General features: G+C 39.9%; 2 protein-coding genes across 3 annotated transcripts; one reads left to right on the plus strand and one right to left on the minus strand.

The window, feature by feature from the left end:
• The first annotated feature begins 733 nt into the window (after positions 1–733).
• On the plus strand, positions 734–2,605 carry Emc (Basic helix-loop-helix domain-containing extra-macrochaetae). Its single transcript, XM_078192968.1, has one exon. The coding sequence runs from the start codon at positions 1,261–1,263 to the stop codon at positions 1,642–1,644; it is 384 nt and encodes a 127-aa protein (XP_078049094.1). The 5' UTR covers positions 734–1,260; the 3' UTR covers positions 1,645–2,605.
• A 4,223-nt stretch (positions 2,606–6,828) lies between these two features.
• Positions 6,829–12,651, minus strand: Psa (puromycin-sensitive aminopeptidase). Of its 2 annotated transcripts, none has more exons than XM_078192866.1 (4): positions 12,353–12,651; positions 10,482–10,726; positions 10,031–10,181; positions 6,829–9,798 (listed from the first exon to the last, which is right to left on the minus strand). In XM_078192866.1, exons 1-4 carry the CDS (start codon positions 12,476–12,478, stop codon positions 7,708–7,710), a joined length of 2,613 nt encoding a protein of 870 aa, XP_078048992.1. In that variant the 5' UTR covers positions 12,479–12,651; the 3' UTR covers positions 6,829–7,707. The 2 variants fall into 2 exon arrangements, with proteins under 2 accessions (XP_078048992.1, XP_078048994.1); XM_078192868.1 differs by lacking the exon at positions 10,031–10,181 and adding an exon at positions 10,233–10,380.
• Between the last annotated feature and the right edge of the window lie 2,260 nt (positions 12,652–14,911).

Consider the following 14,911-nt stretch of genomic DNA (forward strand, 5'->3'; position numbering starts at 1 on the left):
GTGTTCGCGACCGCTATGTATGTACCCCGGTCTATCACCGGTAACGTCGAACTATCACGTTGACCCAATATTTCTTAGAGTCGTCTTTGTAGTCGTCACACTATTTTCAAAGTTTTCGCTTACTTATAAACTCACGGTGTGTACATTGGTCCTATCGATGGTCTTTTAGTACACATTTTTCAGTATTCGTTCGCTGAAGGATTGAAAACTACGTAAAACTAATAGATTTGTCCTCTTTTCTTGTTGCAACATTTGTATCGAATAATGGAAGCGATGCGAGTTCTCTCGAAAATAACGCGAAGCAAAGAAATTTTTATTTTGTAAGAAATTTTAACATGCTGTTGACGCGATATTGAAAAATAATTATCAATCTTTATTCGTATTTAAAATATTTCTGAACGTACACGAAACCGTAATTAACAAATAATTTCAAAACTCTGACCTAACAGTTCGCACTATACATGAATAATCTCGAATTGTGTTTCTATCGATCGTAAGATGCGAATATTTCCGAAAAGTGAAGAAAAAAAAATCAAAAAGATATACCCGGAAAAATGTGAGAACTAAATGGTACAGAAAAATCGGTTTCGCGAGTAATTCGAGTCCAACGCTATTCTATTCGGGCAGCGATTGCGCCGTACAAGTAGTGGAGGCGTCGCGGGGGTAGCAGCGCGCTTGGTGGGGGAAGGCTATAAAAGCTCGCAGGTGAGGGGCGGAGGCCAGTTGACTTCGATCCGTCGAGAGTAGCGTGTCGACAGAGCGCTGCAGTTCGTATATCACTGTTTGTTGGCGCACTGGTTGTGCCCGGAACTCGACGCTATATTCACCACAAACTGGACAGTAGATCGGAAAATGTTCGACGCGAGTGAGATCGGCTCGCGATAACTGACAACAACGAGACCAGCCTTAGTGTGTGTGTGAAAAAGGAACGTGCGCAAGAGCTGAGCGAGGAAATCCAATACAACGCAACACAACGGAAGGCAGAAACTAGCGAAACCGCAACAAAACGGTACCAAAAACCGCCTAGGATCGAACGGAAAGGAAACCGACTCTGGTGTTGGTCGCATCGGCGGGTTGGTTCGATCGATAAATACGGGGTGCGTGTACGGTGCAGCACGGCGTCCGGCAGATAACGAGTCGAGAAGGTGTGCGTGACTATATTTAATCAACGACCCACATTTCTTTCTGGTTTCCCCGGACGCGGCCGCCGACACTCGACGAAATTCACCGTAGCCGAGGTGAGAACCGAAAAGACCAAGCATGAAGGCAATGGTAGTGAGTCCTGTGGGCGGCAGAGTACCACCTAGCAGGGGTGTGCTGCACAGTAGCCTCGGGATCAACGGGACTCGCCGGGATCTCGAAGCGGAGGAGGTGGCCGCTTATTTGACGAAACTGCGCTCCTTGGTACCGGATATGCCAAGGAAGCGGAAGCTGTCCAAGCTGGAGGTGATCCAGAGGGTGATCGAATACATCTGCGACCTGCAAACGACGCTGGAGGAGACGAACCACGAATCCAGTATCGTCAAGGCGAACCCTAGACAACCGCTGCAACCTCTGCTGAATGCCGCCACGACGGCGCCCACCACCTCCACCGCGTCGTCGACGACGACGACCACTATCACCGGACTGGTCACGGAACGGTGACATAGCATGTCGCACCAGCTCCAGTAAGCTCCAGATCGCCGCGAGCCGGAGGATCGACTTCTCCGACTTCTACGACCTTTCCGACACGCCGCACGGAACTGTGCTCGAGTCTGCTCCGCGGGTCGAGGGTTGAAGCGGAGCCAGAGTCCTTCGCCAGGATCTCCCGGGCGACAACCCCGTCGTCTTCGTTGTACAAAGACTCTCGAAGATCACTGGGAACAGGCTCGGCGCCGGGGGACTCGAAACATGTTCGAAAGGATGAGAATATAAGCGGGCCTCTCACGGCTTAGTCGAACCTCTTTCTCCCGGGGAAAGATGTAAATACTTGTACATAAACTCGCCGCATTCCTCGCACCATTTATTATTGTACACCGCTCTTCTTCCACTTGTTCTTTTTCGCCCCCCCCCCCCCCCCCCGTAATTATTCCCGGCGACTATTCGCTTCCTCCTCGACCACGCTATGAATTTTTGTTCGTGCCGCGTTCGGGGATTGCGAGCTCGAAGTGTTGATCGTTGGACACTCTTTTGTATATACTTTTGTTCGCCACTCATGACTGATTGGCTCGTCCCGATCGATCTTCAAACGATGGAAACGTCGGTTTCCGATTTATTCCGGACTCGTTTTGAAGGTTCCTCGTCGACGTCCGTCTGATAGATCTTAGAATCCAATTGGCCGTCACGTAACAGTGCACACCCTATCCAACCAGTCATGAATGAATCCCCCACTCATTCTTTCTCGTAGATTTCGTACGGAAGAGATGTTTTTATCGTCGTGATGACCGACTCTGTATTATTTCGACACCCGTTGTAGATAATAAAAGAAATCACATGTATTATGATTATGGATTACATTAATGGTAATTGCCGATACTATATTATTATTATTATATTATTATTATTATTATTACTGATTATTATCGTTGTTATTGCTTTTCAAATTATAAGTTGGAAATCTCTGGAAGTCTCAACATCGTTTCAAACTTTTCACCCCTACACCCATTAGCGAAACAGAGGTGCTGACACCTCGACCGTTTCTACCCTACTCCGACATGATACTCCTTCGCTGTCCAGTGGTCCTCCTGTCTGCAATTTTTGCTGTTCTCTTCCATTACCACGTCTTTGAAACTTTCTGCACAAGTTTGATCGTCACCAGGCAGCGAATCTTTCACGTAAACTCCAAAATGGAGGAAAAATTTGTTCGAATTTACCACCGATGGAATAAAAATTGTTAGAAACTAGGAAGATTTGTTGACGCGAACGACCTCCAGAGATCTCCAACTTACAGACGAGTCTCTAACTATTGTATATTTGCGAAGACTGAAAGGCTGTAAAGTGTAAGTAATATTGTCGCGCGGGCGTGTCACACTCGCGCACGCGAAATAAATGCAAACTGTGTCCACACGTTTACTTCTGCGTCTGTGATTCTTTATTCGAGAGCAACACCTTCCCCTGACACCTTATGGCTCTAGTATCGCGCGACCATTACCCTTCCGTGCCAGATATAGACTTCTCCTATCGCGGTTCTATCTTTTACTTTTCTCTTTGTCTCGGCCGTTAGTTTCCGGTGACAAGAAGAAATATGCCTAGAACGACAAGTTGATTAACACGGAAATATCGCGAGAAACGTTCAATTGTAAATAATAGCAAAGAATTTCAATATTCGATTACACCGAAATTTGTTCAATCACGAGAAATTGTAGAAAATAGACTATGTTTTAAGCAACAGGAACACAATTTCTACGTAATTAAACAGTACGAAATTAATATTGATCGTAAACAGAAGTAATCATGAGTAAATTATATGCGAAATATTAAGAACGAATTGTTGCTATAATCTAAAGACGTAGAAAGTAATTTTTCGCCGACGACGTGCTAGAAAGACGCGGCTTGTTTGACGATTTGATAGAAAGTGAAAGTAAAAATGTAGCTCGACAAGGTGCACTTCCTTGTAGGTGCAGTGTATTCGCAGAGAAAACTGCACGCCGCTACGAAATGGCCGAAAAGTAAATTTACTTTACACTGCGTGTAAATACACCTTGAAAAGTATCAAAGGAAACTATACTTACACCGTTTACTATTACATTAAATCGATTTGGCTTCAGCCATTGATCACGAATAGGTATCGAACTGTAAAAAATTCAACGATTTGATTGGGCCGAAGGCCGAAAAAATTGACGAATAGCGATCCAGTTAAAGTCTGGGTTATGCGACACAAAAGTCCGTGCAATGATAATATCGCAAATAAGGTACTGTTTCCAAATGAATAATTTTAATATTTGTAATAATTTTATGAAGTTTGTACATTGATGCTTTTAAAGTCTTCGTATATTTCTACCATTTTATATTTTCTCATTAGAAATTGCAAGACGCGTAATTACCCACAGAATACATTCGGCTCCCGTATCGCCGAAAGCAGTTTCGCTAAATTTAGAAACCGGCTGAGCACACAATGTCGTTATCGTCTTCTCCGATTCTAATCTGAATGGAGTCGGACGAAGTAGAAGAAGCCAAAGTCACTTGAAAATCATCGTAAACCTCGGCGAGCGATAAAGTCATTCGACCGTCCTGTAATGATTCCCGGCACGGTAACAATCGCGAGGGTAAAAACGAGCATCCCCCTCCGCGTCCATAAAACCAGCCTCCGTTAGCGAACGATATTCACGAGCGAGTAAAACGCGATTCCTAAAAGGACTCGGCTCTCTCTATGATCAAGCTCGTCCATAACGATCCCATCGGCAGTTTCTTGCCGGGTCGTTTCTCCGCTTCCTGCATCATTGAAAGCGATAAATCCGCGACCGTCTCAGGACGAATATATACAACCGGCCACAAAAATCTACGTGCATCTACCAAATTGCAAACGCTAATCGTGTTGTATGTAATTTTAAAATAGTTGCCTGAAATATTCTCGGTTAAATTGTACGTATTTTCTTAAATACATCAATTTATAATAGTGAATTTTTAACATTTCGAGCGTAGAAACAATACCCAAAAACAAAAATAAAGAACATTTTGCACTCGAAGTTATTTTACCTTTAAAACTAAGATATTTCCCCCAGTGTACAGCATTTTGATTTTTTACTATTTGGTATCGTACGCCTGTGAAGTCCAGTTAATTTGCTCATGCAACCCTTACATTTTTATTAATCGTAAAAATGGCTCTTGTCAATTTCGATGTACCTACTTTCTCCTGACACTACAATAAACATGATTTGGGATTTTTTTATGTATTCAAGTTTGAACCAAAAATTGAAAGTCGTTGATGAGGTGAAAAATTATGTATAAAATGTGATTGATTGTATAGAAATGTGAAATGAAAATGATTGACATACGGCCGGAGGATCATTTGCCTACCCGAGTAGCGTGAGAGAGTTAGCGAAAATGAAAAGAACTGTCTTCGTGATCGTACACGTGAGCTATAAGGTTAATTTCTCATATTATATTATATTTTATATGACGCGTATATTCGGCGAGGCAGAGTCCCACGAGGGGTGGGTTAAATGAGCACACGTGTACGTAATAATCCACGCACACGTGCGAGGGAGGAGTCTCTCAGTGGTTGTCCTGGTTGAAGGAGGGCCTGGCCACAGCACAGACGGACGATGTATCGTCGCAGGGTGTAGGAGTTCGCAAAGTTCGTATTGATCGTGTTCCCTGTCCCGGGTCGCGTGCGCGTTCCTGGGAACCACGGGTTCACGGGATACCCAGGGAACTGATTCCGTCCGACTGGCTGCGTGTCCCCGCGGCTTTTCGTCCCTTCGGCCACTCGAGGCTCACTTCGTATTCATAGCGAGGAGCTATGGGGGAACACAGAATGGCTAGGGGGTGGTGAAACTACTCTCCGACGCGAACCACCACCCTCTGTCTCTTTCTCTCTCTCGTTCTAGATGTACGCTAATAACGAAAGTGGAGGCTGACTCACGGTGTCACAACAGCACACCCACCCACAAGGAAGCTAAACGGGCTGATCGATTCGGATAAGAATCGCCACGGTTGTCCGTGACATTGTCTTATACTTTAGTTTTTCGGTAACCCGTTCTCCGTGAGAAAACACTTAGTTTAAAATAATAGAAGTAGGCAAAACAGCTGTTACGGCTTTAAATACATGGTCGAAATTACAGAATCAAAATAATCGAGTTGGTTACCGTTCTCAAAAATGGTAGAAAACTCGATCGATTCTGTGAGTAAATTAGGGGTTAAAATTTATTACAGCGGTTGCATGCATTTAAATAAAATTTAAAAGTATTTGTGATAGTAAGTTATAAGATTTATTTTCCTTCTCAACTTTTTTGTATTTTGAATGTTTTACCGAAAGAGGGCTAGTCGAGGACATAACTTACGATGTGTTAGAATATCAACGGTGTTAAGAGAAGTTGTATCGCTGTGGTGTAAATCCATTTTTGCGGTTGTCATCGAAATTAACTTATAATTTGCCAATCTCTGATCTATCTGCTTTGATTATTTATGTATGTCGATGGTTCATAACATTAGAACTATAATTTCACCACGTTTTGCGAATCTGGTTGATAAAACGTAATCGGTGTATCAGGATATTTCACATCTAAATTTTTAGTAATACATCGTACAGCGACACTAGAAATACTAATTGTTTCCCAGTAAAGCCAACAAAGTTTAACAGGCAATTAACGATTTAACTTCCTGGTGGTATGAGTTATTCGCACATTCCTGCTGGTTAAATTTAAATCGATATTTCCTTCTTCCGATTTGTAATGATTATTTCAACATTACCAAATCCAAGATGGTGACAACGAAAATATAAAAGTATGCTTGAAAAAATTTCAGGTGTCATAGTAATATGTCAGTCAACGAACGCAACGTAGACTGGTTTTGCAAACTACGCCTAACCATTGTATTCCAAGGGGTTCATTTTTTGTCAAACAATACGCACAGCACAGCTGTGCCTAGTTGATCCTTTCAATGACAGGTGTTCCGATCTATTTGTTTTGAATTCATATGGTGCGTGTCTATGTCTGAAATGATTTTCCTATTTCCTTCGTTCTGTAGACCATCCCGATAACAATTCAGAACTCAGCCAAAAGGATTGAAATCTGAATATGATCTTTAGTATTGGATCTATTAAAATATGATAATAACAAACTCTATCTAAAAAGATTATGTAAAATGTAAACGATCATGGAGAGGATGTTGAAAGCATTCATGAAGGAACAAGCGTAAAAGTATTTATTTGAATCTTCTGTGATTTAAATGTGATATACATTGCATATTGCAGCTATACGCTTGTTTCACATACTCTCTCTTTATTGTACATACATGAGTAATAACAGGATACAAAACCGGCGCACAGTGGACCAAATGGCCAAAAACTGACAGACATATTACGCTATTAGGTGAATTATATAATGTAATTAATTAGCTCAAATAAAAAAAAATACAATGAAATCATTGATAGTGAAAATAAAAGAGCATTAACTTTGTCTTGCGAATGGCCTTTTAATGGCAGTATCAGATTTTCTCAGTACAAACAACACATGAACACTGATCTGTCCAGAAAATTTTAATTCACGGCTCAAATTTTATTGAAAATATTATTGTACCCATTGGCGAACTTTCCACAAAAACTCGAGAAGCAAATAATAAATATGTAAAATATGTTCAAAACCATGTTAAAAAAATATCGTGACTTCATTGCTTAATATTAAGCTCCAATCCATATTTGAGTGTTTGTATACACCGAAAACATAAGAATAGAAATAAATTTCAAAATATGGAACCAGGTAATTTTACCAATAAAAATAGAAAATTAAAACATTCCAGTTATAGCGAATAACTTAAAAATATAAATACTATGAATTTGCTGTTGGATCGAACTTGGTACGAAAGTAAATGCAAAGATTAATACTGCGTTGAATTTGCAATAAAAATACACAATCCATCTTTGCGATCATTATAATTTAGATTTAACGATGACGATCGTATTTTTATGACAATATTCTTCATTCATCCAAGTTTGCACGAATGACGCTAAACCCTCAGTTTCCTGCTTTATTAGTCACTGTAACAAATTGCCGATATTGCTTTGTTTTGCTATATACTTTTGCTCTGCTGGTCCAGGAATTTTTTGATAGAGTCTAAGTCTCTGGCCAGCCATGCCACGTTCAATCTGATAGACTCGACGCTCTGCTGAACTGTTCGCTCTGTGCCAGGCGTTGGGTGCTCCTTAAAGAAGTTCTCAACGTCTTTAGCCTGCTCTTCGGTGACGAAGCTCTCGGTGACAATCTTAACGAGTCTAGTCATCAGAAAACCGCCGCCGTAACGATCGTGGATCGTGTCCCAGTGTTTCTTGATGAACTCCCAGGTCATCAGACGACCCTTATACGTCATCGACGCTGACATGAACGCGTACACCGCATCTTGAGCCCTGACCTCGTCGCTCATAGCGAATTCCAAGATCTCCGCGAGTATAGCTTCGTCCTTGATTGCGCCGAGAGCTCTCAGTATTCTATCTTTCTCCTCGTGTAGGTCAGCCTCGCGATAGAGCTTAAGCATCATCTGGTAAGTTTCGTTGTTGCCGTTAGAGAGTACAGCCTTGTACACGGGGCTGCGCAAGTCGGCGGAAAGAAGGGTTTTGTGAGAGACATGCATCTCGAACCGTTTCTTCGCTTCCTCGATGGTGTCCGCGTCGTTCAGGACTGCCATGCGGTCCAGAACTAAAGATCTCAGTAGCGTATCGCAATGACTTTCATTTGGTTTAGGGTCCCAACCCAGTTTGTTGCGAATGTCATGCATCAAGGAGCGTCCGAACGCCTTGTAGGAGTCTAAGCACTCTAAATGAGAGAGGAGCAACCCGATTTTCCTCAGAGCGTTGTCTATACTAGACCACACAGTGAAGTTGTCTTCCTTTTGGAAGGCATGCATTAGTTGGAGCACTTCCACGGTGAAAGCGCGGCCAGCTTGTGCCACGGCGAACAGATCATCGAAGAGACCCAATCTGTCCAACGGAGGTAACGTGCCATCTTTAACAGCTGGTAATAGCAATGTCAGCGCGTCAGAACTATAGTGAGTCCTGTAGAAACCGATTGTCCCAGGGTTGAGTTTCACCCAGCTATCTGGAGCAACGTCTTTAACTCTGAACTCTTTTGTTTTTTCATCCAACAAATCCGTTATCACAAATTTTTTGGGATCCTCCGATGTGCTCACGCTTATGGGAATTATCCATGAGCTGTCACCCGTCTCCTCGACACCTCCAGCCAAAAATCTCTTCTGGGTGAGGGTCAGGATCCTGTCATTGCCTTCCTGACGATGTTGAACTGTGACAACAGGAAAACCTTGTTGTTCAGTCCACGTCGACATCACGGAACCTACGTTCTTATTACTGGCTTCTTCCAAAGCGCGCCAAAGGTCCATAGTTTCCGCGTTACCGTAACTGTACCTATTTAAGTACAGGTTCATTCCCTTGCGGAAATCATCATCTCCGATATAGGCGTGCAGCATTCTAATAACGCAGGCTCCTTTATTGTATGAAATTTCGTCGAAAATTTCATCAATCTCAGACGGGTGACCGACTGGCACCTCAATCGGATGGCTGTTCTGTAGAGCATCTAATTCTAGCGCTGCGATGTATGTATCCGTAACAAATTGGGACCAAATGTCGTACTCCGGGAACAGGTCCGCAACGCATAAGAACTCCACGAACGAGGCGTACCCCTCATTCAGCCACAGGTGAGTCCACCATTCCATGGTAACAAGATTTCCAAACCATTGATGCGCCAACTCGTGCGCCACAACTAATGCGATCCACTGCTTTCGATGAGCAGACGTGTTCTGTGGATCCACTAGAAGACACGTTTCACGGTACGTGACCAATCCCCAATTTTCCATAGCTCCTGACGAAAAGTCAGCGATCGCAATCAAATCGATTTTCGGTAACGGATATGCAATTCCGAAGTAATCTTTGTAGTATGGCAACACCTTAACGGACGTTTCCAACGCAAATCGACCCTGTTCGGTCTTAGATTTTGGTGTGTATACTCTTACCAATACTCCGTCACGAGACGTATCCTCTATGTAATCAAATTCACCAATAACTATTGCTACCAAGTATGTTGACATTATTGGCGTTGTCTCGAAGTAGTACGTTTCCATTGATTCCTGATTTGTTTCTTTTTTTTTAACAGGCTGAAATGAAAAATAAGTGGTTCGTTTTACTAGTTACTTGACAAGCACTTCCTTAACAGTTCGTCAGCGCTGCCGGGTCATTTCTGACAACAAAACCTTTTACCTTTCTTTTCATAATGTCTGAAGTACACTAATTTAGCTTAGGTCAAATGTGACGCGGCGCCGCTTTCCGACCATCCGCTTTTTGACTGTTAAAGAAGAAAAACCATAACAGTTGCTAGATGCGACTTACCATGTTTGAGAGTGCTGTAAGACCTAATGGCACGTTTAAGACAATATCAAATGTGGCTTTGTGAGATGGTTCGTCCCAACATGGGAAGCAACGTCTAGCATCTGTTGACTCGAATTGAGTTACAGCTGCGTAATCAACGTTTCCATCTAGCCTGGAAAAACAAAACGAATCTGTTAGTCAAACTACAATAATAGGTGCTCACCATGTTGGACAAGGCGACAAGCGACGTATTGCATGGTAGTGTAAGCCTAATCGAAAAAGTAGCTTTTAATGTTGGTTCATCCCAACAAGGGAAAACTGTACGTGCATGTGTGGGACATAAAAAAGTTACAGCACCCCAGTCACTTTCTCTATAAAGTGGCAAAAATATGTAAAGTTATAAATTTAGATGAAGTAAAGTTAAATTTTTTCTATTTAAGTATAGTGCATAATTATACTGTAAATATTTTACCTAGTATATTTGCTTCTATAAAGACCTTTCATTTTATCATTAATTTCTCCATCAAACTCTACAGATAAATATCCAGATTTGCCAGATGGCAACTTTTCATTAAATATGAAGGTAATTGTTTCATCAGGTATGGAAATATCAATCTTCTTTGTTAAAATAGGGTCTTTCTCCTGGCAGTGAAAAGCAACGCTTTTGATGTTGATGTCCATGGAATTCACAACAACGGTATCCGTGGACTTTACCACCTACAAACATTAAATACTAATATCAACAATGTATAGATTTAAAGAAATGAACGATTTAATGGTGTTCCAATGCAGTATTTTCAATTCAATCAAAGAAACATGACAAAAATGTTGTTAACCGTTTGGCCTATAACCACGAGTCTGACTCGTGGTGAAAAATTTGTGCCGTAAGCGAAAACCACGAGTCTAACTCGTGGTAAAGAATTTGTGCCATAAACGAAAGCCACGAGTCAGACTCGTGGTAAACAATTTTTTTTGCGCCAGTTCAGGTACGCGGCTGAACAGATGAATGGCACGGCGCGCGACCGATTCTCTTGTTTACTATAGCTCGCGCAATTGGCAGATATCGTGTAGGCCAAGGGGTTAAAAATAAACAATCATCGTTATTTTTAACTGTTTGTAACTGATAACAAAAAACGCGTTTATATTTTTTTATCATTCCAACCAATTGCAATTTTTGAAAAATTTTTATTAGCCATTGTAATAGTTTCGTGTCACAGTGGATATCCAAAGAAGCAAAGAAAATGATCAATTTCTAAGAAAACTGATCATACACTTTCTTTGAATTATCTATATTCATGAAATGTACTTGAATGTTTTTTATACTATTAAAACTATTTTAATAATTCCTAAAATTTTGGCACAGTTAGAACTATTATAAAAATTATTTATGTTTCAACTACTTTTTCATTCCCTTTAATCAACAAAATCATCATGAGTATAATGCATAACTTGTTTTCTCTATTATTCTCTTATTTTATTTTCCTCTTCCAGGAGGCTAATTGGTCTGACTTAAATCTATTGGATTATTAATTCATTGATAGGTAGAAACCACAGTATACAAAATTTATATTTAACGTCGACATGCTACATGAAAGGATTGTACAAGAGTTCCATGAAATTTGAATAATTCTGGACAAACGGAAAGGCTGGAACAGTAAATGATAAATGTTTCCAGATTTGAGTGCAAATGCAAAGAGCTGTTTTTAAACATTCGTTGCGGAAATGAGTAAGTATGGTGTATTTGATGCAATTTGCTATAAATCTAAAAGAAAATTAAGTAGTACATATGTTTATATAAACTTGGTCACACGCTACTTAACATTCCATACATCTATTAGGAGTACCCATAAGTAATGTCATTTTGATACCTCTAATGATCAGCTTTCCCAATTTTAACTATTTTTGAATGTGAACTTATCTTATCATATCTTATCTTTAAAAAGGTGAAAACTATTGAAAAGATAAAAATTACTATTTTAAAAATGTTTAAATCAGCGCTAACACTTTTTCATGTCCAAAGCATTAAGCCAGCTGTACGAAATTAATGGTACTTATGGCACTGGTACCATTTTTCCCTTTCAAAAATCATAAAACATTAATATCTAATGTTGATCTTATCCACTGTTTATTCTTCCAGCATTATGCAACCAGACTCAGGTTACGTCCGAGTCAATTATATCCGCGAATAAGCTGATAATGTCCAACAATAACATCGAATCTAGAAGAAATTACATTACTTGTGGGTACTCCTAATATAGAGTCCCTTGTCTACCCGGCTGAAAATGTAATATTAGAAACGTTTAGCCAAGTGGTCGACGAGTGTTAATCAAGATTGATACTTACATCAACATTCACATTCATCTTTCCATTGAATACAAAAGTTTTCAAATTCGGTGTCAAAAAGATCTCATAATGGCACGGCAGAACGTCAGTCGGCAGACGGTGAAATGATGACTTTGTACTCGACATGGCTCGATATTGGATTGCGACCCGGAAAAGTCGTACACAGCCAAATATTTTGATCGCCGTATTGTAATTGATCTTTTCCTTCCTGTCGACAGTATAGACGTAGACTGACTACACCGACTCAAAACTGACTATCACAACTACGTAAAAACATGTTGCACGAGAACGCTGATAAGCATTGTAAACGCATGCGCAACTTGAAAGAAAAAAGTAATGAAAAAAATACTGAATCACGTTGTACGTACATATAGGAATGGATCTTATTTCTGAACACCTCCAGGCCGCAGTTCGATTCGTTAGCAAGAGTCAATATAGAAATCTTCTCTGTTTTGATTGGCTTGCGATTTTCTGGTGACACAGTGCTGCCATCTCAGTTAAAGAAAAAGAGAGAAAACAGTGAGTAAGCAAGAGAGGTATCAGCACTACTACACGTGGAGCAAGTCGCACTGACGAATAATGTAGCTTTTGTCTCCTTCTACCTTGCTTGTGCGGTCTTACTCTTTTCGCACATCCATTCGGTTGGCGCGCAGTCAAACGTACGTGGCGCAATATTCAATTTTGAAAGAAACTTCAAATAATAAAATTTGTTACCTCATATGATTATCGAGAACATATTTGCGAAGTCTATATTTGTGTCTATTTACTATTTAAAAAATCCATTTATATCAACACTACTTCACAGTCATTAGCTCTATGTAATTATCGATTTAAAATTAGTTATAGAACCATCGAAGTTTCTTCCTATCTACAACTGATTGGAAATTGAAAATTACATCGATTGCCCGAGTGAAAATTGCTGTAAAAGGAGATTCGAAAATGTGTCAGAACGAAACCAGAATTCGTTGTTATTATTACTTACTAATGCTTTAACAAATAACTTAATGACTAACGCAATGCCTTAATAACTAACGCCTTGATGATATTTCGGGATATTATTATTGGCTAAATTTGTGTCATTCTTTCATTGTCATTGTTTCCTCTTTAGTTGCTAAAGGTTTATTGCAATTTATAACCTTTTGGAAATCCAAACTTATTGTCATCATAACTATGTGTCAAATAAAATTACACCTCTTCTACAGAAGTTTTTGTAAGTGGAAACTCGAAAGGAAGTTAGAATGAAAGCAGTATTCATTATGGCTCCCCTTCTTACAAGATTTATTTACTAACTAACGCCTTAGTAATTAACATCTCAATAAATAACGCCTTAATAGATAAATTGCAAAATGTCACCGGTATGGGTATTAATATCTTTATAAAAATGTGCTTTCACAAATTGTGTTACCCATCTAAGTGATAAACTCCTTTGAAATACTTAATCACCCATTAATTTGGTGGTATTTTTCCATCGTTATCGTTTTTATTTTCCGCTTTGATCAACATCTCAAACAAAAAATAATGAGGACTAGACAAATTCGATAAAAATTATAGTCCAGTCGATAAAGCCTTTCGGAAACCTCTCTATTGTATTGTTTTGTTTTGGAAGCCTTATTTCGCACGAATTCTAACCATCGTCGAACGTCATGACATTCAAATAAAGTTCGAATCAAATCCTTAGAACCCTACCGGTAGCTAACTGTCAGGCGCATCGTGGCCTACGCAAAACAGGTTACCACTCGACAATATATTTCGAGGGATATATATATATCTCAGAGTACCTTGAACAGTTTTCGCAAATACACTCGATGCAATAGATTTCATTAATTTGAAAGTTGAAGCTCCTTTACAAATAGAATTTCATGACACGCGCCTCAGATGGCGTGCCAAAGCATGGCAAAGCCAGCTAGGTTTTCCATCCATGTGTACAAGCATATAGGAATCTGATAGGTATCGTCCTATTTCTCTCCATCGTATTTCGTTCTCTTTCTACAATATTTGCGCGGAGCTGGATGGGCAATAAAATAGTGGGGATGTGCGAGCCAGTTTCGGGAGTACGAAAAGGACTGCAGAAGTAGGACCCTTACTGTATGTTGTACATGTGTATTTCCTTATTGTGAATTCTAAACGCGCCAAATATAAATTGCCTCACGTTTTAGATGAACTAACTACATACAGAACTTTATACACAGTATACGCAATGCTTTATACGCATATACTTTCAACATGCATTATTAAGCATGACAGCATTAAGTAACAAATATTAGTGATCCGTGAACAACGTATTCAATTTGTAATCGTAAAGAAATTTTGTTTAAAAATCTCAATTACATTTATCTAAATCCTAATGATCCATCGATGTATAAATTTAATGCTTTATAAATGTTGTATTAATTTAAAATGTCATTGAATTGCTTAGTTCACTACTTAATAGACGACAGCAGTATTGTTCACATAACACAATATATAACATTAACGCAATTTTCAATTTCCTGCACGAAATGAGCTCACGTTCATCTCCTGTTTTGAAGAGATGTAATATCAAAAGATGTAGACGTTAAT

Source organism: Augochlora pura, chromosome 10, assembly GCF_028453695.1.
Source record: "Augochlora pura isolate Apur16 chromosome 10, APUR_v2.2.1, whole genome shotgun sequence".
NCBI lineage: Eukaryota > Metazoa > Arthropoda > Insecta > Hymenoptera > Halictidae > Augochlora > Augochlora pura.

Bases quoted from the DNA above. Each gene is read 5' to 3' on its own strand.
- Emc (XM_078192968.1), top strand. From the start codon at position 1,261: ATGAAGGCAATGGTAGTGAGTCCTGTGGGCGGCAGAGTACCACCTAGC.
- Psa (XM_078192866.1), bottom strand. From the start codon at position 12,478: ATGTCGAGTACAAAGTCATCATTTCACCGTCTGCCGACTGACGTTCTG. The intron at 10,727-12,352 runs GTAAGTATCAAT...TAATGTTTGTAG, and splicing joins AGATGAATGTGAATGTTGAT to GTGGTAAAGTCCACGGATAC. The intron at 9,799-10,030 runs GTAAGTCGCATC...TTTTCATTTCAG, and splicing joins TTACAGCACTCTCAAACATG to CCTGTTAAAAAAAAAGAAAC.